The sequence below is a fragment of the Oryzias latipes genome, chromosome 10 (assembly GCF_002234675.1).
Source record: "Oryzias latipes chromosome 10, ASM223467v1".
NCBI classification, from domain to species: domain Eukaryota; kingdom Metazoa; phylum Chordata; class Actinopteri; order Beloniformes; family Adrianichthyidae; genus Oryzias; species Oryzias latipes.
Genome location: NC_019868.2, coordinates 16,334,740 through 16,359,882, shown reverse-complemented (window position 1 = coordinate 16,359,882; position 25,143 = coordinate 16,334,740). Strand labels below are relative to the sequence as shown.

The 25,143-nt window shown below is 41.3% G+C and overlaps 1 protein-coding gene across 1 annotated transcript in view; it reads left to right on the top strand.

The window, feature by feature from the left end:
- ndst1 (N-deacetylase and N-sulfotransferase 1) overlaps positions 1-22,284 on the top strand; it is a 48,392-nt gene extending 26,108 nt beyond the window's left edge. The window contains exons 2-15 of the mRNA XM_004073471.4: positions 8,362-9,398; positions 12,582-13,064; positions 13,743-13,830; positions 14,047-14,201; positions 15,096-15,281; positions 16,310-16,438; positions 16,987-17,169; positions 17,327-17,423; positions 17,604-17,727; positions 17,961-18,135; positions 18,234-18,404; positions 20,054-20,163; positions 20,364-20,466; positions 20,552-22,284. Coding sequence (XP_004073519.1) covers positions 8,853-9,398; positions 12,582-13,064; positions 13,743-13,830; positions 14,047-14,201; positions 15,096-15,281; positions 16,310-16,438; positions 16,987-17,169; positions 17,327-17,423; positions 17,604-17,727; positions 17,961-18,135; positions 18,234-18,404; positions 20,054-20,163; positions 20,364-20,466; positions 20,552-20,671 — 2,670 coding nt within the window. The 5' untranslated portion in view covers positions 8,362-8,852 and the 3' untranslated portion in view covers positions 20,672-22,284. The remainder of the gene's footprint in view (positions 1-8,361; positions 9,399-12,581; positions 13,065-13,742; positions 13,831-14,046; positions 14,202-15,095; positions 15,282-16,309; positions 16,439-16,986; positions 17,170-17,326; positions 17,424-17,603; positions 17,728-17,960; positions 18,136-18,233; positions 18,405-20,053; positions 20,164-20,363; positions 20,467-20,551) is intronic.
- The last annotated feature ends 2,859 nt before the right edge of the window (positions 22,285-25,143 follow it).

The window sequence follows — 25,143 nt, the reverse complement described above, 5'->3', positions numbered from 1 at the left end:
GGGCGTCCACCCTGTAATTTCCACACATAAACATGTCACCTCCATAATTTCCTCCCTGCAGAGGACATCCATATGCATGATGTCTTACGTTTATATATTTTTTTAAGGGAACGAGGTGAAAGAAATTCTAATTTATTCCAGTGACTTACTCGGTTGGATCAGTCATCTCGCGCCTGCTGCCTAATAGTCTGCAGTGTCAGTCAAAAATTAAGTCCCGTCTCCGAAGGGAGGTCAATTATTTCTGTCCATTTGAATTAATCAGCCCCTCCTCTTATGTGATCATTGTCTGAATTAGTCTACAGTGTAATTAAATCATTAGACTTTGGTTCATTCAGACGCCGCCCTTCATACAATAACTGTAAGCCTGTCCATCTTGGTGGTTCTGATAAATGGGCCACAGAGTGTCTACTTTAAAAAAAGTTCTGCAGGATCACGGTGTATGTGTGTTCGAGTATGGAACTAGCAAAATTCTTTGGTTTGCTCTTTATTCCATCTTCTTCTGGCTCCATCTCCACACCGCCAGTTTTTCTCCGGGTTGCCATCTTCAAATATGATCAGCCGGTTTTCACATTTACCTTCTTTATACAGATTCATGTTTGAGATCAGAAGTCAAGAAGGACTTGGAATGTGTAACCCTTGTGCTATCCTAGGCACTTTAACATTGGGAGTTGGGTCATCTAGACCCACTAGACAGTGCTCTGAACCTTTTTTCTTCAATGATTTGTAAACCTCACTGGTGTCCATGGACTACATGAAATCTTTCCACCTTTGTCATGGTAGGGAGAACACGTCAATGTAAGGGTGGGGTCATAAGATAGCACAAAGGTTATGATTTGACTATAGGTGTGTAACGGTTTATCAAAGTAGTCGATGAATTGATTTATGTTCCTATGATCCAACCAGATCGATCTGTCTGAGGCAAGTTGTGAATCAAATCGACCTATGCAGTTATAAAATTGATTTGAAATGAAAGAAGTTGATTATATTGATATATTGGAAAATACCATTTGGATTGAGGTATTGTAGATTTATTTTACTATAATGTAAAAATGATAAGTGCATCACAGCGGACAACACACGTGCGAAAGCAACATAAAATGATCAGTCCATCATTCCAGTCCAATTTGTCGAAACACTTTGAATTTAGCAAAGACATGTGACCTTACAGTGTTGTAGAATGTTCTAAAAATGGTCCCTCAATGGTTATTATGATTGTTTGTTTGTACACACATTTAATTTACACTTGATTATCTTGCAAGGAATACAAGGAATCTGGAAAACTTCACCTGCACTGTCAGTACCAGGTATTTCTCTCTGAGTCACACTGGTTGAATTTTTGGCTAAAGATTAATTTTAGGTCGTTCAAAGTGAACCGTTATCGACTATAAATCGTGTCGACAACCACAAATCATTACCTGAATCGAATCGTTCAAACGAAACGTTCTACCCCTATTGGACTACCTCTACAGTGTCATGTGTGTTTAATTCCCAGCACCCTGTGTAATCACACACTCCCACATAATTCAAATGTGTAGCCACAGCGTGATGACTGTGCCTAGAGGTGTTATCTGAAGGGCCATCTATTTCATGAAAGTCTAAGGGCAGAGTCTGTACCATGTCCCTTTGCTGAAATTTGAATGCAGTTTTGGTGTACAGAGTTTTGTTTAATTGTCCTTGAACAGACTTTTCCTGTCCTCCCATTCTGTCCATGATTGCTCCTACAAGAAGAATGCGCCCGCTTGTCTATATTTGAAGATGATTCTTGCGCTCTTTGTCCCATTAGTGTGTCAAAGAATAACATTGCAATCATTTCAATTACAACAGTGCTGGAACTGCGGTCGTCAAGTGGGCCTTGAGATGTAATTGGAGGAGCATAGCTGAAGTGAGGAAAAGGCTATTTTTTTTTTTTCCTCTCTCTCATGTGAAATTGCCTCAGTCTTGGGGACAGAAAATTGAGTTGCTGAGAAATGATGTGATAATTCAGGCACATGGTTTGGGTTGGGGAAATTGTGTGAAAGTCACTTTCTGGAGCATTAGATAGCAGAACTACATTTCCCCCTCGCGAGTCTCCTGTCCTTCATGCGGTGGCATGGAAATGAATTGATGAGATGGAGAGGGGAGGGCGGTGCCGCTGCAAATGTTTGCAGCTCAAATCAAACCGGCTGCTCGTGCATTCGGATCGTCTGGAGGATGGAAGATGGGAGCTTGAGTGATGATATGGCACCTCTTTCATGGCCTCTAATCATCTCAAATATATGTGCAAAATGGACGTTAAATTTCACTTTGATTCTGAAAAAATGGTGACTTATTTCAGGTCTCGTCTTTTCTCTTCTGATTTAGTTGTTTGTACACTTTGACGTGCTTTAAAAATGTGTGCGCTGTGTGTGTTTTTTTTAAGGGGTTGAGAGCCGGTATGCAAATCCAGAGCCCATGCTTTTATTTTGATTCCTGCAGCTTGTCGGAGAGCCTGTTATTGTGGAGAGTCGGTGCATCTGAAATGGAAATGAGGTTGTTGCTTGTCATCCTCTAAACGACTCCAATGAATTTAGCACAAAAACACAACAGAGAGTAAAGAGTAATCTCAGTTTTTACCTCTTTTCCAAGTTTTTTAAATTGCAGTCACTCTATTGTGCCTCATTTGTTAATCTCTTCAAGGCAACACAATAGCAGAGCTGCCATATGCACATTTGCAGTGTCAAGATGAACAGGATTACAGATTAGGGATTACATTTGTCTTTCTTCTCCATCTAACCTTGACCCATGCCCCTATAGAAACATCTTCTCAGATTGTATGAAACAGATTTTATGTTCTGTGAGTCTTGGTTGTTGGAGCAAAATGTTTTATTTTTAAGTCATTCATGCTAATACAGCTTGAATTGTAATTCCCCATCATTGCACAGACCAAGAGAGAAAACTGACAACAGCAGGCTTTTGATAACGTGTTTTATGGATTACTGGCCTTCTTTCTCTTCAGTTTCCATGCCCGTGAACATCTACAGCGTTTCCATGGAGAACGTGTGGTTGCCAAAGCCCGTGGCGGGCGAACACCAAGGGTCATCTTTTATTTTTATGTCAGTCAGCAGCAATGAGGCAGATTGGAGAGAGAAACAACAGCAGGAGTAGAGAAGGTGGAAGGGAAGTTCTGTTAAATCCTGGGGGTCTGGGGGGGGTCGGCTATCCTTTAAAAAGTTTTCTTCCAGTTGATCAGCTAAGTGTAGTCCGACTCCAGCTGATGGTGTTAATGTAGCGACTCCACGCACAAATCCCAGGGCCACTTAGTCTTATTCACACTTTAAACAAAGTCCAACAGCAGTGCATGGGGGGGGCAAGAACATGTTTGGGAGGCTACATATGGAAACTGCAGTGTTGTTTATCCTGAGAGTTGTTACAGCTGAGGACCAGCCTCTGTCCCCCTGCTCCTCTTCACCACTCATTAATCTAGCAGTATGGTTCTGGCCCGCTTCCCGTGATGTGGAGCGAGCAGGTTTAAGTGGCCACCCACCCTGACAAAAAGCATTCGTCTGTCCTCCAGGCAGTCACATGCTATTGTTTATGCTCTCAATTCAGTCCCCCCCCCCCCCTCCTCAGCTGCTGTAAAATAATGAGGGGGGCTATTTTAATTGAAATTTTCCAATGCTGGGAGATTGATGGTCACCCTTGAGGGTTTATTTCTTTCCCCTCCAGGTATGTCATTGTTGGACCGGTCCCTTCCCACTAAGTCCTCTTAAAGACACCGATCATCTTTGGATTTATTTTAAAGCGTTTCCAGTGGTCTTTTAAATATGATTATGCTGTTTTTAGCCTAATTTAAAAAAAAAACTGTTTCGTTTTCTAGAACATAGTTTACCCAGCAGCAGTAGTCCACTCATCTTTGAGTTGAGGGCGGGTCTGTTGGCGCAGTGTAAACCCACCCCCACTTCCCATCACCCATTCTGTTTACATTTTCTCCTGCTAGCTTACAGCCCCTCACAACTCCAATCCAACATCACCATAAAATAGGGAGCTGAATTGGAGCTATCCAGCTGCACCAGATGCAGGAAAACAAAGACTCATGGATCTAGTCCTCTACAAGTGGATGCATCAGAAGGGAGCAGAGCAGGGAGCTTGTGGTTTGCCGAACAGCCTTTTTTTTTTACTCTGCGCCTGATACCCAATAATTTGAATGAAGAAATACTCAGAAATGCAATTTTTAGATTAATTTTCTTAATATATGTCCCCCATTTTCAGAAAAAATGCCACAAGAACATATTGAACATGAAAAACATGATATTTATCGGGGTGGGGCTTCAAGTGAGAACTGTAGTATACAATCATAATGCTTCTTAGATCTTTGTTAATAGTACCGCCTTTCTGTATCTTTAAATTACTGGATAGTCCTTACCTTTTTAAAAATGTCTGCTGGTCATACCTCTCATTTCAAAGTATGAAATATTCATGTTTCCTTTTTGCCCTCTCTGCATTTTTGCATGGATTATTTTGGAGAAAGGAGACCACAGAGATACAGAGGGAATGTTTTTTTCTTTTCTTTTTTCAATCCAAGGGCAGCAGAGGAAGGGTACCTTGAATGATGTAGACATTTGAGATCCATTAGTCTCTATTCAGTTCAGTTGCTGCACAGTCTTCCTGATCGTCAGAAGCAAATGTTTTTCCAACCTTAGCTCTAGGACAGACTTACTCTCAGACTAACATGTATAGATTTTTGTGTGTGTGTGTGTGTGATCTAACAAATTTGCTCACTTAGTCAACTTGATATCGCTGCTTCACACTCAAAGCCTTAAGGTTTCCCCCTCATTTACCCCTCCACCCGTCGGGCCTCCTTCCTCACACCCCCCCCTCCTTTGCGGAGTCTGAAGGTCAACATCGGGAGGCAGTCGACTCCACTGTGAATTGGGCAAGAAGCGCGGCTTTCTGAGGCTTTACTCGCCGTGTGTGTCTTGTTGCTGTTAATGCTGCACCCAAGTCATGTCAGCGGGGTCATTAGAGTCGCAGCAGAGCTCATTGTGTCCCCCGCCGCCGTCGGCCAGAGATAGCATGTCTGGAGGATGATTACTCATTAACTGGAGATAAATAAAACAAAGACCGTTTTCAGGGCAGGGTACAAGCAAGACCCTTGTTTTTTTTTTGATCCTTCATAGTTAAACTTAAACATCTCGCCATGTTGCTGCCACTCTAACACAGCTTTTGTTGTTGTGTATTTGGTTGTACACATAATCTCCAGGATGTTCCAAAAAGTGCTACTTTTGCTTAACGGTGGGTTTTGGACTGAACTATTCGGCAAAATTGATTTTCATTTTGTAGATTTGAGTTTCTCTATTGGGAGATTTGTGGCAATTTTATCTAATTTACAAGATAATGCAAATACTAATGAAGCATTGTCACTATATATATATTCTTTTTCCTTTCCTCGTTTTTTTCCAAACAGTGGATCATTACTGCATCCTTTCAAAGAAAAGCGAATAAATTATGTGCATTTTTCACATTTTCTTGAAAAAGTCCGTCAAGAAAAACCAGCTGCTTGTCCTCGGTCATCTTAAAAGTTGTTGCTCTTGTCTCGCCTTCTGCCTTTGCGTTTCCAGCAGGAGCTGCTTCCTGTGGCTAATCACGCTCAGATATGCCGTGGCACGAAGCTCAGCTCCCTCAGAAATGAACAAATAAGGTACACTGGGTATCTCAGTGCGACCAGCACCGTCGGTTTCTGTGATGCATTCTCCGAAAAACACCCACTGTTTTTTTTTCTTTTTTTTCTTTTTTCACGGCCTCTCTTTACATTAGACTCTGCATCCCTGTGAAGACAAAGTTGGACGCAACTCAGAGGAGAGGAAGTGTGATTTCTGCCGCTGCGTTTGCAGGGAGATTTAAGGCATCCTGTTAAGCTTGGCTGGGAAGAATGGAGGGAGCAGAGTTATGTACCAGCTCTAAGGCTTCTTTTGAATGAAAGGGGGAAACCGAGAGCTTTGTTTTCTGCGTCACACTTTTAGAGTAATGAACGTTTAACCGATGGAAGGATGATCTTAATGAGCACCAGCAGCATCTTTAAGTTCTTTTTCTTTTTTCAATTTTCCTCCTCTTTAATTGAACGTTTATTTATGGCATTAATAGTAAAATCCTGGTCAGTAATGCAACTATTTTGTCCCTTTGTGTTCCACTGATTAGCAATGGGAGCATCGATACTAAGTTATCAAAATACACTGTAGAGACCTGCACATTAAAAATGTTGATATCGACTTTGTTAAAAACCCACTCCAATAATAATTGTGTTTGAAACATGTTCTTGTAGCCTTTTTTTCTTATTATTAAGGACAGATACAAAGAACATTAAAAGGAAAATTACTTCTTTATTCAATTAGTGGTGAATCAGGAGCTGTTTAAAAAAGCTTGCAATTGTTAAGAACAAAAAAATCATGGGACGCTGCTCAGCTTCATTCTGACGCGTCCACCTGTAGACAACTACATAGGTTGTGAGGAGCTGTAAGCTAGCAGGAGAGAGTGTAAAAAAAGGGATGATGGGAAATGAGCGCAGGGTAGTTGAAGTTGAAGTTTGTGTCTTTTGTAGATATTTTTGGTTATCAGCATATTGAGCTGTTCCGTTAATTAAGCAACAGCACTGCAAGAGTAGGTGATTTCAGAAAGTGTGTATTATTAACCTTGTAAATTAAAGCTATTAGCCAGTTTTATTTTTCTTTTTTCTTTTTATTTGGGTAGTGAAAACAGTCAAACATGAAAAAAAGAACATCAAGATGTTTACAAACCCATATTTTCTTTTTAATATCACAACCTAACATAAACAGGCAGCAGTTTAAAAAATAAAATAATAAAAATAAATAAATAAATAAAAAGAACGAATCACCAATCAACCTTCATCACCAGTGGCAAAAGACAGGGTTTTTTTTTGTATTTTTTTCACATTTCACCAGAACAGAGTTCAATCCAAAGAAAGATTAGTCTTATCCAGAACTGGTTGCCAGACTTTGTTGAACTCCTCAATGTTGTCATGAAGGGTATGCGTTAATCTTTCCAGAGGAAGAATCCTCAGTACCTCTGTGTACCGGTCCTCCATGGTCGGAACGTCCTTGGAAATCCAGAATTTCAGAATAGTTTTTCTTGCTACAAACAGAAGAATTTCAACCAGTTTGGCGTTGTGTTTGTACGTAGTGCCATTCACTTTAGTGCCAAGAACACACTGAAAGATTGAGAGTTCCACACCATATCCCAACAGTATTTTCACCTCCTTCTTAATTTCAATCCAGTATTTTTGTATCCCACTACATTTCCACAGCATGTGTGCATAAGTACCTATTTCACTGTTACACTTGCAGCAGTAGGGAGAGTCTAAGCCCAGCTTGCTCCTCAACAATGGTGTAAATTACCCAGTTTTTAATTGTATTTAGGATAACAAATAATTTGCTTGGGAATGAAAATTAACCGATATGAAATTACCAGTAATCAGTATCCGTATTTGGAATCAGATATTTTCCACGATAAGTAATTAGTAGTGTATCAAATCTTAAAAAGTGTGGAATCGGCCGTCACTGGTTCCGATCTTGACGTGGTCAGACAACCTTTTGGTTGAAGGAGGATGTCTCTAATGTTTCTGTTCCATTCTCTGCTGGAATGGCTTTCCATCCTCAGGATTTCCATGCAAAAGTAATGACACTGTCTCATTTCCCTCACCAGTGCACTAAATGGAGAAATTATGTTTTTGTGAAGGGACTAGCTCCCCCCTCATGCTGCTTCCTGGTCCTCTCACACTTTGTTTGATGGAGATAGACTGAAGGGCTTGGATTTTGTGTCAGGCCTCCAGAGGGTATGGAAATCTATATTGGGTTTACTGAAGGATTTCCTCTGAGGGGAAAGGGTGCTATTGTTGCCAGCTCTGTCTGCCGCTGTTATCTACGCCTCTGCTCTTGGACTGTTTCCCTTCCATCAGCCTGCATTTGGTCTTGGCGCTATGAGGGGGTTTAGAGAAATGGAGGCAAAGAGTACCCATGGGTGATGGCTTCACTTGTGTGGAGTCGCACAGCGCCAGCAGAGTGAATCGTGTATTAGCTAGCTCTAGAGCTTTGTTGTCACTCACATTCTGCATATTGATTATGTGGAAGCTGCATGACCGAGGACATTTTCTTCCTCTATAAATGTTTTTTTTTTAGGTTAGCACAATGCGATGTTAGGTCTGTATGGGGAGAATTGGCAGCTCACTTTTGAGGAGGTGAAAAAAAGGGGAACTTTTAACGCGTTAGCATTGGCAATAGACACGCCACTCCTACACACCATTGAACCCACACAAAAAAAGCTCTATATGCTGTCTGCTGTGTGGGGAACTCATGCGGTGCTGCTGGATAATTCTTACTTTCTTTTTCTTAGGGTCCGGAGATCCAATCCCGATGGAACGATGCCGCTGAGATGACCTGGACGGCCTTAATTTCCTCCCGAGATTATTCTCCCATCAGCAGAGGGAAGCTATATCGAGCGTGGATACGGCCGACAGCTCCATGTGATGGACGCGTGAGGCAGCCTTCCATCATCTCTTCCCATCAGTGACTGGGCCCAGCTGCGATCCCTCTGAGGAACAAGCGTGGACCAGCAGTCCAAGGCCTCCCCATTGCTTTGCCATGGTGACATAAGCAGCGATGCAACATGAAAGAGAGCCGACATGACCGCCGCGTTTCTTCCTTCTGCAGCGGCTGCAGCTGCTACCTCGATGCTGTTTATATTTAGCATCTTAGGAGTAGCATCGTTGCTGTGAACCGTTCCTTCTTAGCTGCATCAGACTTTTTTTTCCCTGCCCACTCCGAGAGATTGACCCCCACGGCGTGTTGCTGGACCGGAGGGGCGGAGCAGTGCGGCCCGAGACGATGCTGGGATGCGTGACACGCATACGTAGGCTGGTCCGCCTCCTCTCTTTGCAGACCTCCCTGCTTTTACTCTTCATCTTTTGCGCGATCAGCGTCTTCATCTTCTCCTACTTCCTGTATGGCGTCAAGCGAGAGCCAGAGCCATTGGGAGGGGGCATGTCTCTGGCCGAGGGGGCTTCGGCCAGCTCAGACAACCCCAGGATCAGTCCATCTCGGCTGCTGCCTCTGCGAAGCATGCCCGGGGGGCCGGGCATGGACCCTGGGGGGACCAGGACAGACCCGGTGGTTTTGGTGTTTGTGGAAAGCCAATACTCTCAACTGGGGCAGGAAATCGTGGCCATATTGGAGTCTGGCCGGTTCAAGTATCGGACGGAGATCTCTCCCGGTAAAGGGGACATGCCCACGCTGACGGACAAAGAGAGGGGCCGTTTTACACTCGTGATCTATGAGAACATTCTGAAGTACGTCAACCTGGACGCCTGGAACCGGGAGCTCCTGGACAAATACTGTGTGGAGTACGGCGTGGGCATCATCGGCTTCTTCAAGGTTAGGACATCACCATGCTCCCATGCCTCCCTCCCCCCTCCTGCCTCCCTCTCCCTTCTCACTCACACCTTCTGCCCTGTCCATCTGGCTCCACTGTCTCAAAAGAGATGGGATTAACTGAGCTTGAAAGACCTGTCTGGTTTCATATCAGTCTCTTCTAGATTTCTTTGTTTTGTTTTGTATTCAAATGTGGTTGGTCTAATCTGGCATCCTCAGGTCCTCTTTAAACAGGCTGTTAATTCAGCGTTCCATGTTTTCTTTGATTTTTGTCAGCTTGTCTCCAGCTCTTCAGTTCTTCGCCTCGTCTTTTTTTCCCGCTCTATATTTCTTATTCTCCCTCTCCTCTCTGTCAGTAATCCCTGAGGTCCCTGTTTGCCTGAGGCGAGTTTTGAGGTCTTATGGTTTTAATCACCCTATCTGAGCCAGGGAAGGAATATAGAGAGAAGCGAGGATGCACTGATGGTGGTGCAGAGATGTCCGGCGGTGGAGATGAAAGTTAGTCCGCTGGGATTTCTCACTTATTGAGAGTAAAAGAAGGAGAAGACCATGCATCCTAAAGACTCTATGTAACAACAATGTGGCCATGCTCTCTGAATCGTGCCCACAACTATATCTGCAGGATTATCAAGTAATCCGTATCTGTGTCAGCATGGATTTAATGTTGGCTAATAAGGAGCAACGATTTCAGATTATTTAAAAACTCAAATGCAGTGTCAAGTTTATTTGAAGGCACCTTTTGGATTTAGGATTCAATTCAAACCTGATTACACATATTCTGACATTAGTTGCTAAGGATTCAGATGTTGCTAATGAAATTTTGACTTTTTTTTTTTTTGGTTAAAATCCGTATCAGACATCAGCTGCAGCGACAGATGCATTGTTTCTATTTAGAGTCTTGAGACTCCAGCTGTAAAACAAAGAGCGGCTTCACATCTGATTTGCTTTCGCTGTGCTCGTCTTTACATAAGACTTGAACAAGAAACCACTTCTTCAGATTCCCCCGTAGAATTGTCTCGCTATTGCTGTCACAAAAGGTTGGCTGGGATTTATTTGAGAGACACAAGGGGCATCAACTGTATAGAGTATTCCTGTTGAACACACAAAAAAGGCTGTAAAAAAACAACAAGGCTGTGCTTTTGTCAACTGTAGAGGGGTTGTATTTATTGCAAACAAGCTCCCCAGAATTTTACAGCAATCAAAGAACAAATAATGTTTTTATTTAAATTATTTGTAGTAGGCAAAGTCTTGAGGCTATATTCATTAGTTTTTTTTACTTGTCCTGTCCAACAGCTGAGTAAGCAGATTAGAGCTGAAGATCTCTTTTTTTTGGAGAGATTTTACTGTAACAACAGGAGTTTATGGTTCTTCAGACAAAGAGTGTATATTTGTATAAATCCCTTTTGTACTTGAAGCTAAACTTTCTTTATAATAATTATATTTATATGCATTCCTTGTTGGACTGGACGGACGAGGAAAAGAGAGGGAGAGAGTGGGGAGATGTCTCTGGCCGAGGTAGTCGATAATACCACAACATAAGAGTGTCATAAGTAAATTGCATGACTTGTTTTTCACATATATACACTAACAAATAGTCTGCACACAGATATGTACAAGTTTAAAGTATATTCATACATTATTGATGGAAGATTTATCTCACATTGCCTTATAAACGCAGACAGATACAGACAAGCTTTGCATGACCAATATTCTTAGAGAGGGGAGTAAAAACAGTACCCTTAGTATTACCGTTTTTATTTTTCTCTAACGGAGCCACGCCAATGAGAATCATGGTTAGTACTTTTCTGATGATTAACGACATATATAAAGAAAATTAAGATTGAAAATGTATTTCTTAGTCTTTCTTCATTTAAATTGTTGTGAATCAGAAGCAGACAAAAATATGCTGGTTTAAAAAAGCTTGTAGCTGCGACGTAGACAGGCCACAAGCTCCCTGCTCCGCTGAATATTGATATAGTATCTGTAGACAAATAGATCCATGTACGTCTTTGTTGTTCTCATCCCAGTTGGCATCTGGGTCCAAACTGAGCTGGATAACTCTGATATTGCTCAACATTTCTGTTGCTAGAAGGAGAGAGTGTAAACAGAGAGCTCTCATTAACAGGAAGGGGAAGGGGGGGCGGGCTTGCTCCATGCCAACAGTTCTGCTCACAACATAAACGACACAGCTTTTTTTTGAAACACTTTGAAAATAAATAGATGGGTAGATATGGTTGATAGATAGATAGATAGATAGATAGATAGATAGATAGATAGATAGATAGATAGCAAAACACACAACCACATACAATAAACAACAGTAAAAAGACAGTTCACATGACAGTACTTGATTATTATTTTTTAAGTGTTTTGTTGTCTTTGTTTTGTAATTCACAAATCATATATCGAACCGAAACAAAACCATGACCCAAAAATTGAAGCTTGAACCAAATCGTTGGGAAAGCAAATCCTCGGGTCCTTAGTTTTTATTCTTTTCAGTTTCTTTCTAGGGATATTTAGTCACATTGATACGCGCAGTACAAAAGAGTTTAAGGCCACTTGAATCTAATAGCTTCTCATTTGAACCACCACTTACTTAATGAACTGATGATTGGTGAGAAAAACAAAGGCCCCGCCACAATCTCTGGGTTGCAATGAGTTTGCTTTGAAAGTTTACAGTTGTTCCAACATCAGCAGCTGATGGAGGCGAAATCAGACAACATTAATGATCAATTGATGTCAAAAGCAAACTATGTTCCAAGGCTGGAGTTTGCACATCAGTAACTCCTAGCTGCCACACAATGCGTGTCAGGGCTGTCTTTATGATACCATAATCAACACCCCTTCAAAGTGGTGAGGTCTTGTCAAAAAAAAAAACTCAGCCAAAGTGGAAAGAAAAGGTGAGAATGGGAGAATAACAGCTTTGGTGAAGGAAATTGCTGTATGACCTCCTCAGTCTAAGAACTGCAGGAGGTTTTTCATTTGACTGCCAGCCACAAGTGTAGCAGATTGAGAATAGCAGGTAGGAGCTGCCTCTTGCCTTCACATCTGAGTAGGCCTGACATTCCTTATTTCACCCATGACTGGAGGAATCGAGGAATTATATCCAATACTTCTCTGTCTTCATCAATGCGGTGCGTGTGATTAATCTGTGTCATTTCTCTGCTGTCTGTCCCTGTTCATCAGGCCAATGAAAACAGTCTGCTCAGCGCACAGCTGAAAGGTTTCCCGCTCTTTCTTCACTCCAACTTGGGTCTGAAGGACTGCACAGTCAATCCCAAGTCCCCACTTCTGTTCATCACACGAGCCGGGCAGGCCCTGCCAGGGCCTCTTCCCGGCGACGACTGGACCGTGTTTCAGTCCAACCACTCTACATATGAGCCCGTGCTGCTGGCGAAAACCCAGTCGGCTGAAAGCGTTGCATCCATGGGGCAAAATGCTGCTATGCTCCCGTCCGTGGTGCAGGACCTGGGGCTCCACGACGGGATCCAGAGGGTTCTGTTTGGCAACAACTTGAACTTTTGGCTGCACAAGCTGGTGTTTGTGGATGCTGTGGCCTTTCTGACTGGGAAGAGGCTCTCGTTGTCCCTCGAGCGTTACATCCTCGTGGATATAGATGACATCTTTGTGGGAAAGGAGGGCACCCGCATGAAAGTGCCGGATGTGAAGGTGAGTTTCCTAGGGAGACGCCTTATCTACTTATCGACGAAGTTGCCATTACAATAATAAGCGCCTGATGTCTCACAGTAGGCATGTCATATACAGCCATCTGTCAGTCATACAGACAAGCCCTTCTTCTTGCTCCTCTTCTCCTCCTGAATGTCCCTGTAGACTTTTCAAGGGTGACAGGCCCCACAGCTGTAAGAGAAATTCCACAGCAATGAATATTTCAGGGACTCAGAGAAATACAAAGAATGTTGAAGAGCTCCTCGCTTGCATCCCTTCAGGCCCCACATGTGCAGGCATGGAGTATTAGAAAAGTTATGGAATAGACATCAAGACTCACCAGCAGAGCAACAGCAAGCTTTTAGTGACAAATAACACACCGACAAGATGGAGAAACGTGTGTGTCTGTGTGTGTGTGTGCACGAGGAGCCTCATCCAGCAGCAAGATCAAATGAAACAAACACCCGAATCTGAGGAGGGCGAAATATCAAACAGAATGAGGGAGAGATGTGAGACATCTGGGAGTGGATGTTGGATGTTTACAGAGAGAAACTTGCCAAATGAGGAGACGTATGCGGGCACGCGCCCGCCTGCATCTTCACTTCTCCTCATTAACCAAGTCCAACATCAGTTTGAGCCCATCATCTGTTGACTCATTCTCCTTTCCTCCCGCTGCTTCAGGCCCTGCTGGAGGCACAGAGGGAGCTGCGCACCCATGTGCCCAACTTCACCTTCAATCTTGGCTTCTCAGGAAAATTCTTTCACGCTGGTAAGCGGCAGCCGTTAGTAAGACCTCAACAGAGGTGAAAATGTAAAGTTTGCAAGGATACTTTCTTCTCTTTCCTTCTTCTCCCTGTCACACCCCAACTGTTATCTCCTTTGAATGCGTTGTTGCCAACATTTGTTTTTCCCTCGTTTTTTCGTTTTTCTATTGCTTGACTTCATTTTTTTGACTGACTTGCCCCATCATCCCTGCTGCGCTCAGGATCTGATGAGGAGGATCTTGGGGACGACCTTCTGCTTTCCCACGTGAAAGATTTCTGGTGGTTTCCTCACATGTGGAGCCACATGCAGCCTCATCTTTTCCACAACCAGTCCGTGTTGGCCGAACAAATGTTGCTCAACAAGAAATTTGCCACGGTGAGTCTCCGGGCCCAAAGGTCACTTCCAAGCGTTTGAGTGAACTGTGATCAGAGCCATCTCCACCTGAACAATAATTGAAGACAGTATTATTCCAATGGATGAGGCTTTTCAAAACATATTTTTTGAACTCTAATAGATGTAGTCACTTATTATAACAAGTGTTACATTTCCAGGTGATTTGTCTTTAAAACTGAAGGCAAAAGCTCTGTTAGACGTGCAGCTAAAACACTTCATAATGTCTTACTGGAGAAATAAAATGTCAGTTTTATTCCTTCATAAACATGTTACTGAAGAATTCAAATGTAATTTTTTATTAACTTTTATTAATTAGTTTTGATTAAGAAATCTTTTTTGGCAAAACAAAGTAAGCAAGTTTGGTTAAAGTTTTATGGCTTTAATTTTTTTAAAAACCTTATAGTGCTTTAAAAATCTTTCAATCTTTAAGAAATTCCTTATAAATACATTTCCTGTTTTGCCATACGCATCACTTCCTGTAGATTTTCAGAAACCAGAACTTTGGAAGCCATTGTTAAAAATATAATTATCAATAAATACCCAATTTTTTTCTTGGTTTCTTTCCCAAATTATTTCCTTTTATTTAAAGCAACACACACACCCAGTGGTTTCTATTAATGCAAATATGCATCATACTACGGTAATGGGCCCCTAAATTACCTTAATTTAGCTTTTACTTGAAAGGAAAAACATAAATGAAATTATTTTTTCATAGCTGGAAATAAATTGAGGCGTCAAGAGTAAAACTACGTTTTTACTATTTTAGATTATGGAAATACTGCCCGTAATAAAAAAAATACATTTTTAAAAAAGGCCTTTCAGTAAAATATAGACATTTTTTGCTTCACTGTCTTCTTTGCTTGATTTCTCCTCCAGGAGCACGGGATCCCCACTAACATGGGTTACGCCGTTGCTCCCCACCACTCGGGCGTCTACCCCGTACACATGCAGCTGTACGACGCCTGGAAGAAAGTGTGGGGAATCAAGGTGACCAGCACAGAGGAGTACCCACATCTGAAGCCGGCGCGCTTCCGGCGAGGTTTTATTCACAGCGGCATTAGCGTAAGAACATGTTTCGATTTATTCCCAGATATCAATTCAAGGTCTTCTTCTCCCACCTCTGGCATGTTTCTCTGTCTGCTGTCTTCTCCTCCATCTTTCTCCTCCCACGTCTTTGTGCTTTTCCCTCCTTCACCCAGAGTATTCTTCTTTGTTGGTTTTCCCAGCAGTCCTTGCCACATCTGTTATTCTTTAGTCTTTCCCCTAAAGAGGACGAGCAGAATATTATTTCCATTTACCATACATCAGTGAGGCGGCTGACGTCCTTCAGAAGGCATTTGTGGTGTCCGTCCAGCTGGGCTGTAATGTTCATCTATGGAGTAAGAGATGATAATGTAGTCATGAGAGGCAGTCTTGCATGAGACACCTGTCTGAGCCGCGCCGTCTCGCAGGCCTCGGCTGCAAAACGAAGACTGACATCTGGCAGCGGTGAAGAAATTGTCTGCACATAAGCAATCTCTGAAATGTCAACACTCCAAAAATCTTTATTCAGCTTAATAGCTTTCGTAGGTGCTGAATAGCACAGTTAAGAGGGCAAAATTAAATTAGAATAAACTGAATTTGAGAGGCTCAAAAGGGAAGAAAAGAAAAACCTGTCTCCATTCCTTTCCCAGGATGACCTTCAGCACCGATAAAGAAACAAAGCTGCTTCAGTCGGTCCTTCCTCTTTTTAGTCTGCCGTTTTGTTGGCCTGTGGAGTCCCACCGCTCTGTTACCATCCTTGAGATAGCGCTTTCTGAATGGACAGTCTCCAGTGCTTACCGGCGGCTGATATTCAGATCCCCAGACACTCAAGCCTGTTTCCATGAATTTCCATATAGACTCAGCGTGAATAAGAGGTTTACTTTGGCTAGATGAGCTGCATAATATGAATGTTATTGTGAGTGAACAGCGTGGGGAGCTGACAGCTCTGCTCTGCTCTCAGTGGAGTGCCGATGATAGCTTTTTTTTGTTTTGTTTCTTTTTTCTGTCTTTTTCCTCTCCTGTGATACCTGTGTTTGTATTTACCTAACGTGTTGCTGGTGTTGCAGGTGCTGCCCAGGCAGACGTGCGGCCTCTTCACCCACACCATCTTCTACAAAGACTACCCGGGCAGCCCAAATGAGCTGGACAAGCTCATCAACGGGGGGGAACTTTTCCTCACCGTCCTCCTGAACCCCGTGAGTCAGACGCTCGCCCACGCACCGCCGCTTTGCTCCGAGTTTCATCTAGATGATCAAAATTTAAACGTGGGGCAGGACAATGACTTATCGGTGACTCACTCAGTGATGTGAGCATCGTGCTTCCTTTTTCCTCAGAAAAATGTTTTTAAAAGAGACATAGAAATGAAACAAAAACAAACTTTCTTCTTTTTCACTTAATTATATTAGAAAAAACCTTTAGAATTATTAGGGGTTGTGTTTTTTCTATAGAAGGTACTTCAAAATGTGGATCTCCTGCAGTGTCATCCTACATTTTTGCCTCTAAAAGCACTTTGAGAGTACATGAAGAACCCAGCGTGTGGTTGGACCCAGAAACAAGACCTTAATGTTCAGTTCGCTATAAGAAACAATGGAGATTTGTCTCATCGTTCTCTGAAATCAAAGCAGGAAAATATTGAGTTATCAAAACATCTTTGGTCATTTTCTAGGCTAAAGATTTTCAAAAACTTAGATCTTTGTTTCTTTTATTGGATCTTCATTGTAGTGGTTTCTTTTTGGCTCCACAGATCAGTATCTTCATGACCCATCTGTCGAACTACGGGAACGACCGGCTCGGTCTGTACACTTTCAAGAGCCTGGTGATGTTCATCAAAACGTGGACCAACCTGAAGATGCAGACCCTCCCTCCCATCCAGCTGGCTCAAAAGTATTTCAGCCTGTTCCCCTCTGAGAGAGACCCCCTCTGGCAGGTGAGACACTGAAGCTGAGATCCGTCCCCACAGACTCTCTCCCGTCTCAGTTCCAGACTGGATGCCGAAATCCTCAAACGCGCCATTAAAGATGGGTCTCGTTTTGTTTTCACTGCTTCTTGGTAAAGCCTATATCGTTTTTTTTGGGGTGCTTTAGGATCCTTGTGAAGACAAAAGGCACAAGGACATTTGGTCCAAAGAGAAAACATGTGACAGATTCCCCAAGCTGCTGGTCATCGGGCCACAGAAGACGGGTAAGATGCAGAGCTTCAACACCCTCTGCAGGACAGATGTAAAAATGGTTAAGTGAGAAGTTTCCAGTGGTCTCTTACTCTGTGTTTGCAATAATTCAGACTTTTATGCCTAAATATTACATAACCTGTAAATGTCTTGATTTTGGACTCAAACCCCTTTGGTTCTGGCTCCTCTCACAGGAACAACGGCACTCTACCTGTTTCTTGGCATGCACCCAGATCTGACCAGCAACTATCCCAGTAAAGAGACGTTTGAAGAGATCCAGTTTTTTAATGGACACAACTATCACAGAGGCATTGACTGGTGAGATGACTGAGACTCTCCTCATGCTGTGGTTGTTCAGAAAAATCTGATATCTGAGAAAGTTTTCTTCTGTGACTCTTTATTTTCGGACTGATTCTTTTAATTTGAATATTAGGTGTAACTTATCTGTTGTAAAAGGATGCACATTTTCCTAAAAGGGTTAATTTGATGTTTAGACATGAAAATAATATTTATTCATACTTGTTTATACATTTTGTGTTTGTTGTGTGTAGGTATATGGAGTACTTCCCTCTGCCATCCAACACCAGTTCCGACTATTACTTTGAGAAGAGTGCCAACTACTTTGACTCTGAGGTGACCGCTCAGAGGGCTGCAGCTCTCCTCCCCAAAGCCAAGATCATCACCATTCTCATCAACCCAGCGGACCGAGCATACTCTTGGTACCAGGTCCGTCGCAGGAAGCCCCATTTCTTTCACATTGTCAGATAAGCTCCTGCAGCCTCCCCACGGGTTTGACTTTTTTCTGCTTGTCCATCTGCTCTCAGCACCAAAGAGCCCATGATGACCCAGTGGCTTTAAAGTACTCGTTCCATGAGGTCATCACGGCGGCCCGCAACGCTCCGGTTAAACTCCGAGTTCTCCAAAATCGATGTCTGGTTCCCGGCTGGTACTCCATCCACCTGGAGCGCTGGCTCAATTTCTACCATTCTAGCCAGGTATTATCAGTTTCAGTTTGACGTTCCATCTTCAAAGATCTGTCTCAAGACAATGTTCTGGTGCAGAGGTGAAGCGGTCGACCTCTAATCAGAGCATCACAGGCTCAGTTCCCACCCTGCCCACGCATGTGTCACAAGTGTCTGTGACTGTAAATCGCTTTGGGGCTTCAAGGAAGGTAGAAAAGCGCTACATAAATATACATTCACCAGTGTTCTGCAGCAGTGCAACAACAAAAAACGGTTTAAGACAATTTAGCTTTTTTTGAACCAAAAAAAAGTATGACTGAATGAAGTGACCCAGAATATCTAAGGGGGCAACAGTTCAAACGATTCCCCAATTATGTGCTACAGTACTGGATCTGGACATTAATTAGTCCCACAATTCTTTGCAGTCACATAATTTAAATTAAAGTGATAATTGTGTTTTATAACGTTACATTTCAGAATCATTTCTGCTTTAAATTCCTGGAACAGACTGAAAGTTTCGTCATAAAGAATCTGTCAAATTAAAGCAAATATTTGTGGTTTCACTCAGTAAAACTAAAGGTTTAATTTATATCAACTTTGAAGGCCATTCCATCGAAATGAGAATAAAAATATGACATTTTAAGCCCTGACAGAATAACATTTTAATCAGGATTTAATGTCACGGCAAAAGCGATGAAGCCTTTATGACAAACAGTTAAATGTGCATTTTTACCTTTGTGAACATTAATAAAATCACAATTAAAAAAAAAAGATGTCCATGAATCTGTCAGTGTCCTAAATGTCCTCATATTGAAGTAGGAAGAGAAATCTTTAGATGGTATTTTATGATTCATGGCAAGAAGTTTGTGATGTGGGAGGCTTATTCTCTCTTTTATACTACTTTCATAGAATATTTGAAAACCCGCTGACCTTGGTGGACGAGCGTTGCCCTTTAGGAACGCTCTGGTAGGGAAAAGGTAGCCCTTAATGCTGCAGTCTGCACACATTTGTAAGCTGCATGAGTACGCAGGGAGGAATTGTGGGTGCAGATTCTGGAGATGCTTAGTTTTTGTACGCTCTCATTAAATCAGAGTTCTCTTGGGCTAAATAGATAAGTAGCCACTTTTATTCGTTTAAGCGTATAATTATCCCCTGCAATGAAATACTTGTGCTTTTATATAAAGACACTGACCACAACAATTGTTTAAGTGAATGGAATGATTTATTTATTTTTTTACTTTTTAACATAAAAATCAGTTTTTTAATAAAGTAAAAAAGTATTAAAACATTTGCAAGATACTAAAATTATACTTTTATTTTTTGGAATAGTACCTTACAAATCCATTCTATATTTCTAGCTCATTGTTTTGCATCTATAGACATTTTCATATTTATTTTCCTAATGTACACACATTTCTATGGTAATTTTTGTCCATAAGTAAAGTAAAGTAAACAAAATGTAGTTGATTCAAAAAGATCAAACAAAATTAAAAGAATTGCGGGTCGTTTCTCTACTCCAGGCAAAATAAAAGTTGATCATTTTTATATTATCTTTTTGTGTCTGTATACATTGGTGTCCTGTTGTTTCATTATAATAATCTGAAATTTTTCTTTCGCCTTTTTTAATTATGAAATTCTTTATCTACCGGAATTTATATTGTTTTTGTCTTTTGTGTTTGTAGTTGTTAGTTTTGGACGGACAGATGCTGAAGACTGAACCTGCTTCAGTCATGGACAAGATCCAGAAGTTTCTTGGTCTCACCAACGTCATTAACTACCACAAGATTTTAGCGTAAGTTTTGCAATGTTTCATTCAAAAATGTGATGTATTGCTTTTTTACAGGTTCAAAAAATTTTGTAAATGTACATTTGAACCCTAAAACCCAACATTTTTGCTTTTGCTGTGATACCAAGAGCAGAATTCATTTTGCCACACGGGGCTTTTTACCATGGCATTTTTAGGTCACGGTATATTTTTGTATTTATTTGCAGTTTTGACCCCAAGAAAGGATTCTGGTGTCAGCTGCTGGAAGGAGGGAAGACCAAGTGTTTAGGAAAAAGTAAAGGACGCAGGTACCCCGACATGGATCCTGAGGTATGACCAGTTTTCATATGTTTTCCAAACTGTCATATTTGAGTTTCCTGCATCTTTTTTCATTTTACTTGTTGATCTCCTTCAGTCCCAGGTGTTCCTCAGGGAGTACTACAGGGATCACAACATTGAGCTGTCGAAGCTGCTCTACAGGATGGGTCAGCCTCTGCCCAGCTGGCTCCGGGAAGAGCTGGTGCACAGCAGGTAGCAGCCCCGGCAGAGGGACGGCCCACTGCTCCCCTCGATGCGTCGCTGCTTTGCTCTGCAGGCGTTCAGATCCCAAGTTGTTCTGACAGAGACTGCAATCTACGGAGGCTTCAAGATGCAATGCCAAACTAGAGCTCAGAGCGCAAAGGTGGTGTTCAAGAAACATGAATATTCATCACTGGGAGGACTTGGAGACGGACACGAAGAAACCTCTAGTGTTTGATAATCCCTGTCATGTTCTCGTTAATCTAACTTTATCTCATCCCAAGAACCTGCTGCTGGAAACTCCAGAAAGGAACTTTGAAGACTCAGTTCTTGAAAACGAGTGACAGACGAGTGAACATGTTACCATGGTCAACACAATGTCCTTTTGTCGGGTGACGACCTGAAGGACAGACAAAAACTTCTTTTAATGCAATCGTTTGTATGGGAATTGGGTGAAAGACGTGACATCTGGACTCAGGCTGCGTCCTGTAGCCTCACATGATAGGCCTTGGTAGAACCTAGTTATTGTATAACAAGTGCCAGGACAGAATCTTCATCAAGGTATCACCACCATGGACATTTGAGGGTTCTTCTTTTATCTTTCCTCTGATTTAACATTTCTATAATCCTGATGGGAATGCATACTTATAGAATGCACCAAACCTAACCATCTTTAACTGCATTGTTTTCACTTATAAGGAATCAACAGTGCATTTATTTATACCGTTATGGCTCAACCCGCTCTTCAGTCAGTTTTATGACCACTGTGCGGGCATGAGCTCAAACTTGGGGATGGACGTGGGAAGCACATGAGCACTCGACTGAGCGTACAGGTACCTGGAAAGCACACTAACTTAACAGCTTCCGCTACAATCTGTGAAGATGATCATAAGCTAGCTACTGTATGTTAAATGAGCTCTCTGAACCTTCAGATTCAGATAGTGTACAGGCGAGGATTGTGCATTTCTAGGTCTGTTTTCAGTTTTTGTCCAAACTGTATATTTCATTTTAGTTTTTTATTTCATTCCTTACAGGACTTTTAATCTCAAAGAGGGGAGAAGTTTGGGGGGTATTTTATTAAAAAAAAAATTGCTACCAGGCCAACCAATAGTATGCCCAGTGACACACCTATGGATGTTGGATAACATGTCACCACTTCAACTAGATGTCAAGCGTATATAACAAGAAGCTGCTCTTACTGCAATAGTTTTATACGTTGTTCCGATATAATAATGATGCACATGTTGATGTTCATCTCCTGACTTTGTAATGTACATAAAGCAAAAACCCTCAGTAGACCTAAATTATTGAATGTGTCCGGGTTTCCGCGCCATCGGTTCTCGTCGTGTGAAAACATCAGTGCTGCACTGAGGGGAGTTTGGATTCTTTCGTCATGCAGAGGTGTCGCTCGGAGTAGTTCCTCATGTCCTCTCACTGCCAACCGCTGTACAAAGGGTACTGAGTCTGTCCATATGAAGTATTACGCGATAACACATAGCGGCGATGATGGTACTAATCTCCTGGACTTTATGATAAAGATTTGTAATTGTTGTCTATAATTTTTACAGTGTAACTAATATTGTTGGTGCTTTTTAATTTGCAAATTAAACACCACTGTATTTTTCAGTAGTTGGGCTCTTTTTCAGCTCTTTTTTTTCCCCAAACTGATTTAAAAGGTTGTCAATTGAAAAAGAAAAGCCACTTTTTAAATGTTTTTGGTTAAAAAAAAAGTTGTTTTTTTTTTTAAGGAAAATTTGGAATTTTGTGATTACATAGGTGACCAAACAACATAACGGAGCACACTATGATTAATATAAATTGTGCCAAATGACGGAAGGAAGTGTTAAAATCCAGCTTTGCCTTGTTTGGTACCTGGATTCAAATCCATTTATTTCACTGAAGGGTCTGTCTGCTTTTGTTAACAGTCCAAACTGCTGAGTGAGCAAATCCCCACAAACCGCAGAGGCTGAAATACTTCATTTAGAAAAGATTTACATTGTCGTATATTATGACTGCTGGGTACTTAGTTTATTTAGCCTTTTAGGTAACTACAGCTTTTAGCCATGAGCGGATGTCATCAAGTGCTGTTGACAGATAAATTCAATTTTATTTAAATACATCTGAACCAAATGTAGTCCTTAAAAAGTACATTTTAAATCAGATTCCCAGATAGAAGGGAGTGATTACAAACATTTGGATAGTCACATTGAGAACTGCCGTGCAGGAAGTACCTATGGAATTTCTTGAGTTTTCAACTGAGAGAAAACACTTAATGAGGATCAGTGATATCAAAAATGTCTGTTTACAGGTGTATAATAGTCAGAAATTACGCTACTCACAATAAATTCGAGATATTGTTACTTAAATAAGCACTTTTCCCATTTGGTCTCCATTTTAATGAAAGATCTAAAAGCTCCCTTTGATTCTAATGAGGAATAAGAAGAAACGCCATTTTCATTAAGTTAATATTTACCGAATTGCTACAAAAATTAGGAAAATAATGAAGATTGCCCTAAACAACCAAAAATTAACCATGTCAATAGCAGGTATTTCCACCATGTGGTGCAATGACGGCTTGACAGCAACATCATGATGATGTTCTTTGGTTCCACTCTTCCACAAGTGCTACATGGAGTTCTGTCAGGTCACTTGGGGTTGGGTACAATCATCCAGTCTCTGCTGCAGCTGGTCGCAGACATTGCCCATGGGGTTCAGGTCAGAGGTCATTTCTGGCCATACCATAAGTGGCACTTCCACTTCCTGAGGACGAGCTGTGACAATTCTGGCACCATTTGGTGGAGCATTATCATCCACAAACAGAAAGTTGGAGTTGTGCTGGTGGAATTAAGGGGTGGTGATGGTTCTATGACGTCTCTTAGGTAAGAACATGCAGTGACTGGACCATCTACAATAACTGAATCAGTTGGTGATGCCTGTCCTGGGGACCATGTTGACCTCTGCGTATCATTCACCTCGCCTTCTCCAGCAACACTGATGACCTGTGCAAGGTGAGCTGATGCTCATCAGAGAACAACATCTGACTGCCTTATACCAACCCGAAGGCACGCTTTGGCCAGGTGGCGCTGCTTGTCTGTTAAGCGACGTCATGTATTTATGGCTGTTTGAATGATGAACTTGAATGACTTACTGGCAAAATCTTTTTGTTTTTTTATTGATGCAACATTAAAAAGGATTTAATAAGTAATAAATAGTAAGTAAGGCATGCTGTACACGGTGAGAAAACCACAAAGTGAGGTGTGTCTATCAACACAAAACCATTACCTCCCTATCCCAAAATTGAATAAAGTGAAACAAAACATTTGTGTACATGGCATCCATTGCATTTATCACAATTTCCCTAACTTGTTGCTAGTGTACTTCTCCCCACATATCAACTGCTGGGCGCTTCCTTTATTTATCCTATTAGGGAAACTAAACTGTCATCAGTTGGTGTCAACCTATTATTGTGTGTTTTAGTGCAACTTTCTCCAAACAGGACAGAAGTTTTGAACATTTTCTTTGTTTTGTATTGAGCTAATTTTAACCATAAACCTTCTCATTGCACTTTATTTTGACAGATGAACTCATGGTGTACTCATTTTAACACACTTAAACCAAATTTAGTCCTCAAAAAATACTTTTGAAATCAGTTTCACAGATGGGTGGGAGTAATTTGGATGATCTGACTTTAATCTGTTGTAAATCCAGCCAAATGAGAACTGCTGTGTTGGAAGTAGCTATGTCATTTCTTAAGGTTTCAATTGAGAGTTAACTCTCTGCCCTTTTTACACTCTTGTGTAATATTCAAAAAATATGTGTCTGTGTAAGTGTAAGTGCACCAGCAGTGTCAGTGAACCAGCAGTAGCACTTTGTCAGTGCAGATTTCTAGAACCTTCCTCTAGTCTGACAAAAAAAGTGCTTTCACTTCACACAGTAACTTTCCATCTTAAAAAAAGGGAAAGTATGTTAAGAGATTGTAAGAAAAAAAAAATATTTTGGGCTAAATAATATTATTTCTTTATATATTTTGTATTATTGTTTTATGGTCACTCTGAGAAGCACTTTTAGTTAACCCTCCTGTTGTGCTCTGGGTAAACTGACCCGCTCTATAAATCTTTAAAAAAATAAAATAAAACTTGACAAAAATACTTTCTACTCTAAAATCTTGTACCTATTTAGTGTAATCAACATACATAATTGCTTAACTTCTGTTCTTGTATTCAAGCAGAGACAATCAGGATGGTTAAACTTATCCAGGGCCAAACAATAGAAAGTGCAAATAATTATTCACTAAAATAAAATAAATTATAATTTAAAAAATAAATAAATATAAGAAGCAAACCAAAAACACTGAACATTTCATCCCTCTGGTTGTCTGCCTCTATCAACAGATGACAACATCGACGCACCAATCAGAGCTCTCCTCGCTGCCTTCAGGAAATCCTTTTTGTTTTTTTAAGAGGTACTTTTTTCTGTCCTCTACAACCT